Here is a 14,500-nt window from a genome sequence, read left to right on the forward strand (position 1 = left end):
AACTTCCATCCACTTGGCTCTGACACTTCCTGGAGCCTGAATTGGAATGTCCAGCCCTATCGTGTAAACCTATCCACTACAGTTGCATAAAGTTCAAAGTAGCATAGAAGAAGGAGAAAGACTGGTTGAACCAGATCCTTGGGTGTGGGTTTCATAGGTTTTTCCCATCTCATTGTTAGAGTAATTTTGGTTTGTGTAATGACAGTATTATAAGGTGCAATGAAGGGACACGAGACAAGGAGCAAGCTTGTGATGCTACTGTCAACCTCCCTCATTGCCCCTCCCTTCTAGAAGACAAAGTGCATAGCACAGACAGCAGCCATTGCACTATGCTTATGCTTTTATTAGAAAAAAAAAATATATATATATGTATTGGGGAACATTAAATATCTTGGATGTGCTAATGAGAAAATCATTTTCTCTACATGGACTGAATTTTTACTTGGAGACATGTTTCCCTACTAAAGGGAAGACTAAAGAAGGATTTTACTGTCGACCAGGCAAGACACCTCCCCAAAGATGACAATGCCTTGGACAGTGTTGATGGCGGGCTGGGGCACCTGGAATCCTTGGCCCATACTGGCAGGTACTAACTGGAAACAAACTCTTCTTGGGGGGCAAGGATGGGAGGCACCTTAGGCCCAGCTGCTCATCTTCGAACCTTACACTTTTCAAACTATGTTGGTGTCTGACTTTCCTTTCCCTGATAGAACAACTCTGGCCCTTGGAGGTGGCTTTATGACTGCAGGCTGTATAACCCATCATTCTCCCTTGCTCTGGGTAGGAGGTAAGCCTATGGCAGCAGAAACACCCACATACTGGGACTTGGAATTCCAGTTTGTGTTCATTTAACTTTGTGGCATGAAGTCCATGGTGAATTGCTCTTTTTTCTTCTAGGATCTGTCCAACAGCTGCCATGCGTGCCTGACCCTCAGCAGTCTCACTCTTCAAGATTGATCTGCTTTTGACTGATCCGTGACTCCAGGCAGTGGCTGATATGGGCTTTTTTTTTTGCAGAGCATCTCGACCATTGACTTTTTTATTGGGGAAAATCCACTTTAAAAATAGCCTCATCCTTTTTCTGAAGAGGCTTTCTGGGGGGCTATGTTTCTTCTCTGGCATGTGCTGGAGACATCTGCTCCCAATAGAGTCTGTTATTCCCCTGACCTGGGCAGGGCGGCTCATACGTCCAGCTTGAGAGGTCCCTAATTCTTTAAACCTTTCTTCATGCTCTCCTGGTTTATGCCTCCTACAGTCCTCTCTTTTGTAAGTAGGGGCAATCATCTTGCTCTGGCTCTTCCATGAGTCTTGGAGTTTTGAAGTTTTGGGCTCCTGCTGCCCTAGGTTGCTCCTTTGGGCTTCCATAAGGCCACTTGGCTCCTGGGAAGCTAACCTGTCTCTGGTGGGGACTCTCTGGGGATGGCACTGAGGCACCTGAGAAGCCAAGTTGTCTGCAGCAAGGAACATGTGTTTGGGAAAGTCCTGAATCTGGTTGTCTGACTGTACCTTTACTTTGGAGTTAAACTCACTAGCAACCCCCATGTTAAGGCATGGCTCACCTGGATGTTGGAAAACAGACATTCTAGGTAGTAGGAAACTTTTACTGGCCCCTGACACCTCTAAGCTCCTCATATGTACATTTGTGGTTTGGGATTTTGTCAACCCTTTGGTTTCCAAGATAACACTAGACTGTGGTTGAAGAGCAGGAGACTCCTTGGCCTCCACAGCCTCCCTGGCCTCTTCACCTCTCAAAGATTGGGATCCTAAGTTCACCTCCATCACTGTTACCCTATGGCAGGGGTCTCCTGAGGCCTGACCACCACTCTCCTCTGTTGGCTCATTCCTGACCATTGCTGAACTTGGACCTGGCTCTAGGCTGTCCCTCTTGACCCATTCCCCAGTCTCACTCTTCCAGGTTCTGCCCACAAGGCTGAGTGTGAGGGACTGAGAAGGTGGCCTGCCCTCCTGTCCAGTCAGAGAAGCCTTTGAGGGCCCATGGTAGTCAGCAGATGGAATCGCTCCCAGGGCACTCTGGATTTCCTTACACACAGTTGAGGGGACAAGGAGAGGCCTCTTCAGGGTAGGAACTGACTCTTCTGTTATCACCTTCTCTCCTGAATGAGCCTGAGGAGGTTTCTCCAGGAACTCAGCACACTTGACTGTTGAGTGGGACCCAGACACACAGGTGGCTGAAGGGGAAGAGGCAAACTGCAGAACGGTGGAGGGTTGGAGCTTTTTCAGCTTCAAGAGATTTATGGGCTTGAGGACCTTGAGGGGGAGGGTCCACCTGTGCTTTACCCAAAACCTTCTAATATGTGCTTCCAGCAGCTCTCGAGTGTCTGGATCAAGGAAGGAAGCCCTACGGGAGGTGTTCATGCAGGGTTCCCAACCCTTCAAGCAGTATCTTCCACAGGCTCCAGCAGGCACTGCTTTGCACATCTCACCAGGAGGGTCTTGACATGAGAGCTGATGAAAGTTGCCCTTGCCAGGAAGCCTCCCCAGGCAGCTGTAGGAGAGCAGATGGGGCCAGGATGGCTGGACAGGACAGGCAGGGGTGGGCACCTGCAGCCCAAGAACCCTCCTCTGCCCCCACACTGACTTCATAATGCTCCTGCTCTCCCTCACCCTAGGGCTTTAGCCACGCCCTCCCATGGCTCCCCCTCCCAGGGCTGGGGTCACATTATAGGCTCTGGGAGGAAGGACGACCCAGGAGAGAAGGGGAAAGATTCTTTACCTTTGCAGAAGTGAAACCAGGTTGTGAGTCCCCTCCAGTTCTTCCAGGCAATCTCTGCAAGCTGGAAATCAGGAGACTGGGTCATGGTGGTGAAGGCAGAGGCCTAAGAGTCTTTCAGGAGGCTGAGTGCAATGGCCCTTTAAGGGAAATCTTTGGAGGATTAGACTCTGGAGCCCGAGTATCAGTGTCCAAGGCCACATGTCCCTGACAGTGATGGTAAGTCTCACTTGAAAAGGGTTTGTCCTTTGCAAAGTGCCTCCACGTTAATTAACCCCTGTAGCCCTTACAACTGCCGTGTAGGGGAGAAAGGTCAGTGGTCATCACACAGAGGAATCTGAGCAAAGTTAAACAACTTGTCCACAGTTGGACTTGGAGGTCCCACTTCCCAACCCAGGCACCAATGGTCCACCACAGTCCACACACCCCATTTCTAGGTCCTCATGGCTTCATTCTAAGCACAAATTTCTGGGAAGTATCTGGGCTCTGATCTCCTTCCAACGAGCCTTCCCAAGGCTCTGTTTCCTGAAGAATAAGCTCTGCCACTGGCATCCTCAGAGACCGTGAAGCTGGGCCCTCAGGATTAGGAGAGATGGAAGCTAGCTCTCGGGGGCGCGCAGGGCTGAACGGCAAAGGCTGACCTTTCAAAGATCCACTTTTCTTCCTACTCCTGCTCCTCCCCTTCAGCTCTACTTGATGCTGAGAGAGAAGAAAAAATGAGGGGCTAACACCCAACTCTCACTGTCATCTATCTAGGCAAGCTGTGTTCATGAACAACATGACTTTCTACATTTAACTAAAACTCTGTGGGGTTTTTTCCCCTTTTACTTATTTTTAAAGTGGATAAAAATATTTTCAGTTTTTCTTCTTTGAAGAGTGCAAAGAAGGATTTTTTTTTTTTTTTTTTTTTTTTTGCGGTACACGGGCCTCTCACTGTTGTGGCCTCTCCCGTTGCGGAGCACAGGCTCCGGACGCACAGGCCCAGCGGCCATGGCTCATGGGCCCAGCCGCGCCGCGGCATGTGGGATCCTCCCGGACCGGGGCACGAACCTGCGTCCCCTGCATTGGCAGGCGGACTCTCAAGCACTGCACCACCAGGGAAGCCCAAGAAGGATTTTTTAAGTTTTAATCACCATAGATTTCTTCTGTCACTGTTCCTCTGATCAAGAAACACACACATTCTCAGACCTAAATGCCCACGTGAGCTTTGTCAGATAGGATTCTGCTTCCCAAGGCCAGACCTCCACTCCAGCCTCTTCTCTCAGGCTCTCAGGGGCTCAGCATTGCCCTTAGATCAGCCCCAACACAGAGGAAGGTCTCACTTGAGACACCCGCTGTGGGAAGGTGGCTGGTGAACCAGGGCTCAGGGGTCAGCCTTCCTGCAGAGATTGAACTCTTAGTAATCCAGTCCTTAACCATTAGTCACTGCACTGGGGACTTGCCCTGGAGCCCTCTACCATACCTGAACTCCTGGTCTACGATCTTAGGCTAGAAATCCTCATGCCCACTCTAACCCCTCTCTGGCCTGGCTTTTCCCTAGAAGGATGATGTTCTATACTTTTCTGAGAGTTCCCATCTCAGGAGTCTCTCTAGGTGGTTTAGAAAAGTGGAAATAAGAATAAGAAAAAAAGAGAGAATCTCTGCTGGGATTAAGCCAAAGGTTTCGTACCTTCCTGATGTTTCTATGTTTCCTAGGTGGTGCTAAGAATGGATTACTCTGGAAGCAGGGGAGTAACATTAGGAAGAGCCCCAGTCCACACAGGATCCCAAGGATGATATCAATCACCCAGGAAGTTGGGCTGGATCTCAGCCAGATAGCACCAATGTTTTTCAAAGAAAAGAGATTCTCCATCTTCTGAACTGCATTGCTGCCCTCAGGCAACAGAGCACTGGGAGTTCACTTGATGGCAGAACCCCAGGCCTGCATCACAGAGCTGTGGCCTTGTCACAAAGGGCTCCTGAGTGTGGGGGAGGGGCAATAAGAGAAAGAGGCTGAATCACTACCCCTCCTTCCCATCCAGACCCACAGACACCTGCACCCTCCTGGGGCTTCCAGATCCCTCCTTCCAACTACTCTCATCCTGTCAGAGAGACCTTAGCCAATTTTCTGTTCATTCCATCTGGAACCTGGTTCCTTCATCCATTAGAGACCTTTACTTGAGGCCCACCAACTTGATAACTCTTGAACATCTTAAGCTGACCCTGGAAGACTGGCTGTTTCACAGACATTTTTACTCAGGATTTCCTTTGTCCTCAGCTCCAACTTTCCCACATCATGTTTGTGTCTTGTGTAAACCCAGGGATAGAACTTGAATTTTAGTTTGGTGAATTTTGAATAGTGTATGTTTTGCCTCATTTTCTATCAGAGGGAACTACACACAAAAATTAAAATAATTTATTTTTCAAAATTCATAAGTATGAAAGAATTATAAATAGTTATGTAATAGGGAAGAACAAATCTGACTCCACATCAGATCTTTTTTACTTTAATCTTTATGCTTTGTTGCCTGAGCTAACTCTGTCCATCCCTGTGACCCAGGCTGGCTCTGCACTTTTTGTAAAACAATGTTGCCTAGAGCCTGAAATATACAGGATAGCCTATTTCTAAGGCTCTGACTTTTAAGAGCCCATTCATGGAGAGAAAAAGTTGCAGAACAGAGAATAATAATTGTTTTGTTGGAGGTTTACAGGAACACGTGACCTGACCAGGATCTGACCCATCTGGCCAGCTGCTAGAACAAAGGATCCAACACCAAGATATTTGCAACAATTAGCCATGCCCCTCCCTCACCTTGCCTTTAAAAAGGCTTTGCTGAAAGCCTTCAGGGAGTTTGGGGTTTTTCCTGGGCATGAGCCACGTGTCTTCTTGCATGGCACTGTGTAAACCTTTCTCTGCTCCAAACTCTGATGTTTCAGTATTTAGCCTCACTGTGCATCAGGCACACAGACTTGCATCTGGTAACAGTTAAACCTTCAAATGATATTTTTGTAAGTTTGTAGTGTTTATAATTCTGGAGTTAGTAAATCTTTAAACTGCACAAAAACTTTTGGGACACACTGCAAACACGCACACACACACGTACTCATTTTCCTTAACCAATCTAGTACTTTCAAGTCCAATAATCCATAATTTTCTACGTAAAAAAAATCTTTCCTATGTTGTCTCAACCCAACTTCTTAGTTTGCAACGATAAGACAGTCCCCACTCTCCAGATAAATTTTGAAGTATGTGGTCTTAATCCATTAGGGCTGCTATAACAATATACCATAGACTGGGTAGATGAAAGACAACAGACATTTATTATCACAGTTCTGGAGGCTGGGAAGCCCAAGATCAAGTCACCAGTATGGGCACCTCATAGTGAGAGCTCTCTTCTTGGTTCACAGCTGGAGCCTTCTCTCTGTATCCTCATATGATGGGAGGAGGCTAGAGATATCTCTGGAGTCTCTTTTATAAGGCACTAATCCCATTCATGAAAGCTCATAAGCACTTTTGCATGGCCCCGCCTCCTATCTTTAAGAGGTAGGATTTCAACATGTCAATTTTGAGAGAACATTAACATTCAGACATGTGCACTCATTCTATACCCAGAAGCTAGGAATGGGTTAGGGTGAGCCAAGGTCCTGACCCCAAAGGGCTGTAGGGTGAAGAGTAGGACTAGGGGTCAAACCCTTGGGGCTGAGCCAGGTCTTGAGCAGCCTCTTCAGATATCCCTAGTGTGTTATGTATGTATTCTCTTTTCTGAGTGCGCCTTGCCTTTCCTGCCCCATCCTCCCAGGCCCCTGAAGCTTCAAGTCCAGCCTGAACCATAGAGAAAGGGAGCTTTGAGTCTTACACAAAATTCCCTTATGACACCACTTCCTATCCCTTAGCAGTAACACAAGATTCACTGAAGGATTCACATGGTAAATATGTCTTAATGCCCCATGAGGGCTTTAAAATAATGTGTATTCTCTGCTTCTTGGTCATAATTTTATACAGTTTTAGTGGGAACGTGGGCATGTGAGTTTATTTGGCTATATTGCCATGAATGTGCACTTTCACAAACATATCTCCTACATCTACTATTTTTCCTACAGTCTTTTCCTCCCATATGATAGTCTCACCTTAATTCAACCTTTTATCAAAATTTAGACTTAGGTCTGTCACCATGTGGACATGCTTTGTAACGAAGTAGCTTCAACCGAGGAGGTCAGTGGAAGGCCTGGACCGGCTATCTTGGTTCCATGATAGTAAGCAAAGGATCGCAAACTCCCATGTTAAGCTTAAGCAGAAAGCAAAGTTTAGTTAAGCATAGGTACACTCTCAGAGAGGGAGAGAGAGAAGGAGAGAGAAAGAGCAGGCTGTTTCTGAGAACAGGCTATTTCAGCGAAGTGAAGCAAGCCCAAAGCAAAGTATATGGAAGCAAAGGTACACTCTCGGGGTGGGGGGGGATGGGTGTACTGTTTCTGCAAATTGAAAGCAGCATTCCTATAAAGGCTTCCGAGCGCGTTTAAGGAGCATTTTGCAGAGAGGTGGGGGTGAGTGACAAGGGTCATTATTTGATTGACAGTCCTGAGCTATGGAACAAGTTTTCTGCTGCGCATGCTCTCATCCTTGAATCCCCAAGAAATGCCTACTGGGTGGGGGGAGGGGCAAAACCGCATGTAATTTATTGTAATTATGGTCTAATGAGTCTGGATTTACTATAGGTCATACGCCTGTCTGGTCTGGGCATGCACAGCCTGGAGAAGTCGCCTTGTGTTACTGTGCCTCTCTTTATCAGGATAAGCTGCCCACCACCCGACCATAGTTTCTCCCGTTCTGGGTGGAGTCAAGGGAGAGTCCCCAGATGGCTGGGTGTGACTCAATTTCTTCTTCTTGTCTTTCTCACCACTGTCACCTCCTTGCTGCTAATGTCTGCCTAACTACCTAACAGGTCTTCTTTGCATTCATATTTGCTCTCTAAATTTTCTCTATTACTTTATTTTCAATATGTTTTGTTTGATGGGGGGTTTTTTTGAAATTTAAAAATCTTATGATAATATTTACCTTGATTTATTTAATTATTGTTCTACTGTTATTGATTTCTGCCATCTTATTTTATGCTTTATTTTCTACATTTTCTTTATTGTTTCTTTTTTTCCCTTCTTTGGCATCTTCCATTTTACAGGTCAAGGGTACTTATGTTTGTTTGACATTTGGGAATTTTTAGTATTGTAATGGTTTTATATCTTGAATTACGTTAATTTTCTCCTCAACTTCTTACCCGTGGATGAAAAATGTTCCCTGCCATATCAGTAGACAAAGGATGTTGCAGTCATCAAGTCAGACGTCAAAGCAGGAACCCTCAACTGTGCACCTTGAGGGGATTCGGGATGGAGAAAAACAGGGTACTGGTTCTAGAGTTAAGGTGCATATCAAAGGAATGATTTCACGGAGCCCAGATTCTTTCATCTTCTCATACATAGAAAAGTGCTGAAGTCCTTAACTTGAGAGGTCTAGTTTTCTTTAATTAATAGTAATCTTTTGATGTTCTGACTACCTGGTTTTTGTTGACTCCTCCCTTAGGTCTTCTGAGCAGTTCCTCAGAGTGATCTGACAGGCTGTGTTCTGGGCTTAAGTCCTCAGAAAATCTGCCAAATAAAACATAATTCTCCTTTTGGGTTGTGCATATTTTTCAGTCAGCAGTCTTGGCAACCAATGAAGGGGCCCAGAGCAGACTTTTCTTCTTTGCCTGAACTCTATGAGGATCCAGAGTCCTGGCACCAGCAGAGGCTTCTTGGGCCTGTCCGCTTTCTCAGAGAGTCCAGACGAATTTGGGTGAGTATCTCCTGGTTCTTGGATCTCCAGTTTTGGTTGATGATCCTAAGTTTTATTCAGTGGTGTTAAACTCTTCTCTTGAGCAGTAGGTTATCCTTGAAACTTGGTTTCAAGAAGAAGTACCTGGGTCATCCTCAGTGAAAGACACTGGGAAGATTTTTACTCAGTTTAAACACTGAGAGCTTAACCTCGGTAGAAAAACACTGGGAAGACTTTTGCTCAAGTGGGTTAGCCTCACTTAAAAGACACTGGGAAGATCTTGCTCAGTTTAGACACTGCGTGGTTTATCCTCAGTTGAAAGACTGGGGAGACTTTGCTCAGGTGAAAGACACTGAGTAAAAGTTGGACTGGGTAATTAGGTGGAAGACTAACCTGTCTTCCTTGAATTGGCTACTTTAATAGAGTTTGTCAAAATAAAAGTGATCTTCACAAATTGAACTCAGAATGGGGAACTTAGCTTTCAATACAAAAAGAAAAGGAACAACAACAGATTTCCAGCCTCCAACGGATATCCTGGCCAGGTTTATGTACATACAAAATTTACATTTACAAGTGCTTACTTTCTTGGGACTTAAAGAAAATCTTGCCCTAAAAATGACTAAGATAGGACTCTTTTATTGCATATGCAGTTAAGTTAGAAAAAGCTGGCTTGATAAAAACATCTTTTCAGAATTCTGACTTCAAAAAAACAAAAGGCTTTCTAGGGGAAACTTGCATTTCTCTTCCTGTGTCTTTGAAATGTTAAGTGTTCTGATATTCTTCAGTGTGTGTGTGTGTGTGTGTGTGTGTGTGTGTGTGTGTGTGTTGAGAACTTGGTCACTACCATCCAAAAGTACTTATATGGTGTACATTTGCCAATTTCCTCACTTCCATTGTGAAAGGAGTTCCCTATTCCTAAGAAAATGGACCTATGTCCGACTGACACAGAAGATGGAGATGTATCCCAGTGCATTTATATATGTATATCTATTAAATTTATGTATATATATATATAATGCCTAATGGAAACATCTCAGATGTTCTATTTGGTATTTTTCTTTAATTTTACTTATAAAATTGGGACCATTTTTTAACTCAAAAGAGGAGAACTTTAAAAATTAATTAAGAAGACATCCTCAGTAGTCTAAGGTTCAGAGAGACTTGGCAGAGAAAATTGCTGAATGGTTAGATAATAGTGCTGGTATGCTTGGCTATTGTAACACTTTACATTTGAGTTTCTCTTCCTTGAAATTACAAGAACTATAGGACTCAAGACAAAGATTGATAATTAGGAATATTCTGCTTGCTTTATTTTATTTTATTTATTTATTTTGTTGTTGCGGTACGTGGGCCTCTCACTGCTGCGGCCTCTCCCTTTGCGGAGCACAGGCTCCGGACGCACATGCCCAGCGGCCATGGCCCACGGGCCCAGCCGCTCTGCGGCATGTGGGATCCTCCCAGACCGGGGCACGAACCCGTGTCCCCTGCATCGGCAGGCGGACTCCCAACCACTGTGCCACCAGGGAAGCCCCTCTGCTTGCTTTTTATATAGCCTATTGAAGAACATTTTAATTATTTGCAGGTCATAGGAAGGAACCTTCATGATCTAAGTTTTGAACAAGTAGTGTTGCAACACAAAGCTATGACTTAAAAAGGAAATTTGAAATGACTTATTTCTTTTGGCATCTCAATCCAGATATCTGTCAGTAAAATGAGTCACTTTTTGGTCAAATGGGTGGTCAGCAATATAATTTTTTATTGGGAAGCTGAAAGACACCATTGCCAAGCAGAGCACCTGCAGTGTTCACATCTATATTTGAGCATCTTTTGTTTTCCCAAGGGGTGCAAGTGAAGAGAAGGAAGGCAGAGAAATGCACTTGAATAAAGCTTTTCAAGATGGATAGAACAGAGAGCATTCCCAGAGGCAGGTCAAGTTCAACCCAAGAACAACTCTCTCAGTGCTTTCCCAACTAGGTAAAATACAAGACCAGTAGTAACTCAGCTCTCAAATGAGTGCTGAAATCCAGCAGAAGGTTGTTAATATTGATACGGTTAACATACATCAAATAGGATTACTGAATTTTCTGAATCCAACTGAACTCCCAGGATTGTTTGGTTTCAAAGGCTGTTGGGCTCAAGACGCGTTTGGTTTTAAATAATCCTTCCTAAAATGTTCAGCTTTCAGTCTAATATGATTGAAACCCAGCTTGAGTGTGTCTCATAATACACTGGACTGGAAAGACTACGGGCATTGAATTATTCAAAACATGGCAGGCGAAGGAGTGATATGTGGGGAGGATGTGATCATAGAAATGAGTGAGACTTGATATGTCTTGTTATCTCATTTGATTTACCTGTTAGAATTCTTCCAAATATTAGAGGAAAGAAATCAATATCAATTTTCACCTGTCACGTTCCACACTTCAATGATTAATGAATGTCAACTTTGACCACAGTTTTCTGTACCACCTGCTCTGAAATAATATTTCTGGGCCTTTATTAAAAAGGTAAAATTTTCATTGAATTTCCAAATATGATTCTGCAGTGGCTAATTCAGCTTGTTTTATTAGTAAGCAAGTTCTGATGAGTAATACTAATTTAATAAGCCTGCATGTGAGGTTAAAGTGTAAACTATTCCTGCCGAAGGTGATGAGATATGACTGTGATGTGGTGGTAGGGCACTCACCTTCCTGAACGAACCCTGCGAGCACACAGGTCTTGGGAGAAACCAGTACTGCATATAGTAGCAAATCTGAAATCATTTTGCATGTCTCCTGTAGCAGTGGAATGCACACACATACAAACATGATCATGGGTGAAAAAACACACATGCGCACCTTAGAGGCTTACATTAATTTCTGAATATAGTTCTCCGGAAAGAAAAAGCTTTACTGATGATTTGTATTTTTATAGTTTATTGTTTTATCCATACTAAAACACTTCATGAAATCACTTCCTGTTTTGTTGTCCATGGAATCCTTTCAATTTTGAGATGCTAAATATAAATCGAAATAATGATTATAGTCCTTGGCCATGAAAGACTAAGTTACAGAGAACCCGGTGACTGGAGGTCAGAGCTGACACGGAATTATTCTCTGCTCCAGAGGCCATCAGAATATCACTGTGTACCCACTTAAGGATAGAATGCTGCTATTGAGAAACGAGCTCTCTTTTATTTCTACTAAAAGGAGAGAACAGTAGGGGACCTTGGCTGCGCGAGTGTATGAGACTTTCTCTGTTTTGGACAATAAGCCAAAAACAATACATGAAATAGCCTCATGCCTTTTGTCTTTTGTACCCAGCTCCTTCCTGTATTGCTCCTGATCAATTACACTTACATCAACAAGAGTTGCTTGAACATTTTGACAGTTATGTTCCCCATACCCTGAAGCATTTTTAAAGGGTTACTGAGATAAAGCTATTTCAAAAATACTCCCTCCAAATTTTTTCAGGGTGGCATCAATGAAAGTAACTTCTGAGAGGAAAAAAACTTGAGTTCCTGGCCTACCACTCTAAGGCCAGGCAAGCATAAACCTTCATAGCAAAACCTAAGTTTGCTCCCAGTTGAGAATTTGGTTTCCACGGTCTTATATAAAAAGTATATGGAGACTTTAATTCCCTATAAGCCCTTTCCAAAGAGTGAATACAGTTCATCATTCGTAAGAGATGATGGAAGTTACAATTTTGTTGAATAGGTGGAATATATATTACATATAATATACATATTTATTTTTAATATATACATAATATATATATAAAGTTACTATTCAGAGTCCTAAAACGTGGATTTTTCTTACTTATCAAGAATGAACAGTAACTTGATCTCTAAACAATAAAGCACCTGGTCATAACAGAATCATAACAAATATTTGATATCAGAATGAATTCACTGTTCAGGTGTAAAGAGGGAATAGCTTCAGTTTTCCTCTTTCGTGCACCCCATTATTGCATCCTGGACAGAGGGGATTTTCTTGATTTTAATCTAAAGGAGAAATGGTTACTTTTGTTGAGATGGAAATTGACAACCTCAGTAGGCAGAGGCACTGTTTTTATTTGGCTGAATTCATGTTTCTAGTGATAATTCAAGGTGTAATAGGGTTTTCTCAGCCACTCCAAAATCTGAAAATGATAAGCATCTCACCAGAGTTTCAGGATGGCCCATTACCTATTCTGTGGAAAGGATATTCAAAATACCATGCTTCATCAATGTCTTCTTTGACTTATTAATGAATGGACAACTACTGAGTTAAGACAGTGTCTTATCCTTGCTTCAAAAAAATAAAAACAAAAAACCCCCACAAACACAAAAAAACTGTTAACAATGAAAACTTATTATGCCAGGCCTTAGTATGGCCTGACTTGGAAATTTAGTTTCAGAGGCTTTTGTGAATATACCAAGGAAAGAGGACCTAGGTGTATCTTATTCTCACAGGCCGCCAATAAATATTTGCTTAACGGACAAAAAATTAATATATAGTATAGGAGAGAACCTGACAGATGCTTAACATTATTGAGTGATAGCAATGCCCAAGCTCATCTGTGATCAAACACTATGAAAGTATCCTCCTAAGGATAAACTTATTACAAATAAGAAGTGAAAGTTCAATTATGCAGATACTTTCAATGTCAGCTCTGATATGCAAAAAGCATGGAAGTTGTCACTGTATCTTGTCCTTACACGATAATGCTGTACAAAATGAAAATCAGTGACTTTTCTCAGACGTGATTAATAAAACATGTAAGTATGAAAGAATTTTCAAACGGTAATTATGTATGTGCATATATGTGTCTCTGAAAAATCTGTGTCAAAGAAAACTGAGGCTATCAGTATAAACTTATTTAACTTCTATCTCTTCTTACCTTTATTTCCTCCCAAACTTACCAGTATCCATCCAGCTCAAAGGATACAAGTGATTTTTATATACTGTGCAAGGTTTTTTTTCTTATTCATATGTCCATGTTTCCCCAATTCTCTAAATTATTATCTACATCTTCAGGATCTCCTTTATTGGTTCCTTCATTTCAACATATAAAATATAAGTCCTTCTCATTCTAAAAAATTCTTTTTTGCTAATTATTTTCTCTTTTCATCCAAACTCCTTGAGAGTAGCCTATTCCCACTGTCCTCACTAGCCCCGCCTGGCCTGACAGGCAGCCCTACACCCTCAGTTTATTGCCATCTGGCTTTTTGTCCACCACTTCACTGAACTGCTCTAAGGTCACTGGGGACCTAACTGCCCAAATCCAATGGACACTCACATTCTCTGAAGGATGACACTGTCATCTACTTCCTCCTGCTTGAAACTCTATCACCTCTCTCCTTCCCAGAATTCTTTCTCTGCTTATTACTTAAACGTTGTCAGTACTCACAATTCTCTGAAATCTCATCCATTTTCATGATTTTAATGACTGCTGCTATGTGCTGATGACATTCAAATTTTTATCTTTCCATGTCTTCACATGCATGTCCAGTTATCTACCAGTTTGTCTTCTGAATTCTACAGGTGCTTTAAAATTCTACATGTCCAGAACTAAAGTCTTTTCCCCACTTCAGTTCTTTATCCCCTATTTCCAAACTCAATGATACCACCACCCAACCTTAGTCACACAGATGGGGGTTCAGCCTCCGCCTCCTACTTCTTCCTAACTTCCCAAGGTCAAGTCTTGCTGCTAATTTCCTAAATACAATTAGAACTTATTTCCTTCCTTCATCTATACCTTATTTCAGACCCCTTTCTTCTTGCTATTACCTGGTCTAGAAGTTACGAAATTGCTGTTTGGTGGAACCACTTGTTAGACATTCTATTAGAAAAGGACTCTAGGGTCAAATAGCTTTGAGGATGGCTGTGTACCATACGCCTGCTGTGACGATCCAGAATGAACATTAGCCTACAGCAGCCCCGAGAAGCTGTACCGTAAAGGAACCTGATTAACTTTACTTAAGCCAGGTTCTCCCTTCTGCCGGTCTATAAACCTTTCATTAGGGA

At 42.9% G+C, this 14,500-nt stretch overlaps 2 protein-coding genes across 2 annotated transcripts in view; one reads left to right on the forward strand and one right to left on the reverse strand.

Annotated features, from left to right (window-relative positions):
* The window catches only part of LOC307055622 (BCL-6 corepressor-like), a 792,095-nt gene that overhangs the window by 695,302 nt on the left and 82,293 nt on the right, over positions 1 to 14,500 (forward strand).
* LOC307056601 (spermatogenesis-associated protein 31A6-like) lies at positions 381 to 2,604 on the reverse strand (the record flags this gene model as incomplete). Its single annotated transcript, XM_079709430.1, has 1 exon — positions 381 to 2,604. The coding sequence occupies one exon, from the start codon at positions 2,602 to 2,604 to the stop codon at positions 487 to 489; it is 2,118 nt and encodes a 705-aa protein (XP_079565556.1). The 3' UTR covers positions 381 to 486.

The sequence above is a fragment of the Hyperoodon ampullatus genome (assembly GCF_949752795.1).
Source record: "Hyperoodon ampullatus genome assembly, chromosome: 7".
Lineage (NCBI taxonomy): Eukaryota > Metazoa > Chordata > Mammalia > Artiodactyla > Ziphiidae > Hyperoodon > Hyperoodon ampullatus.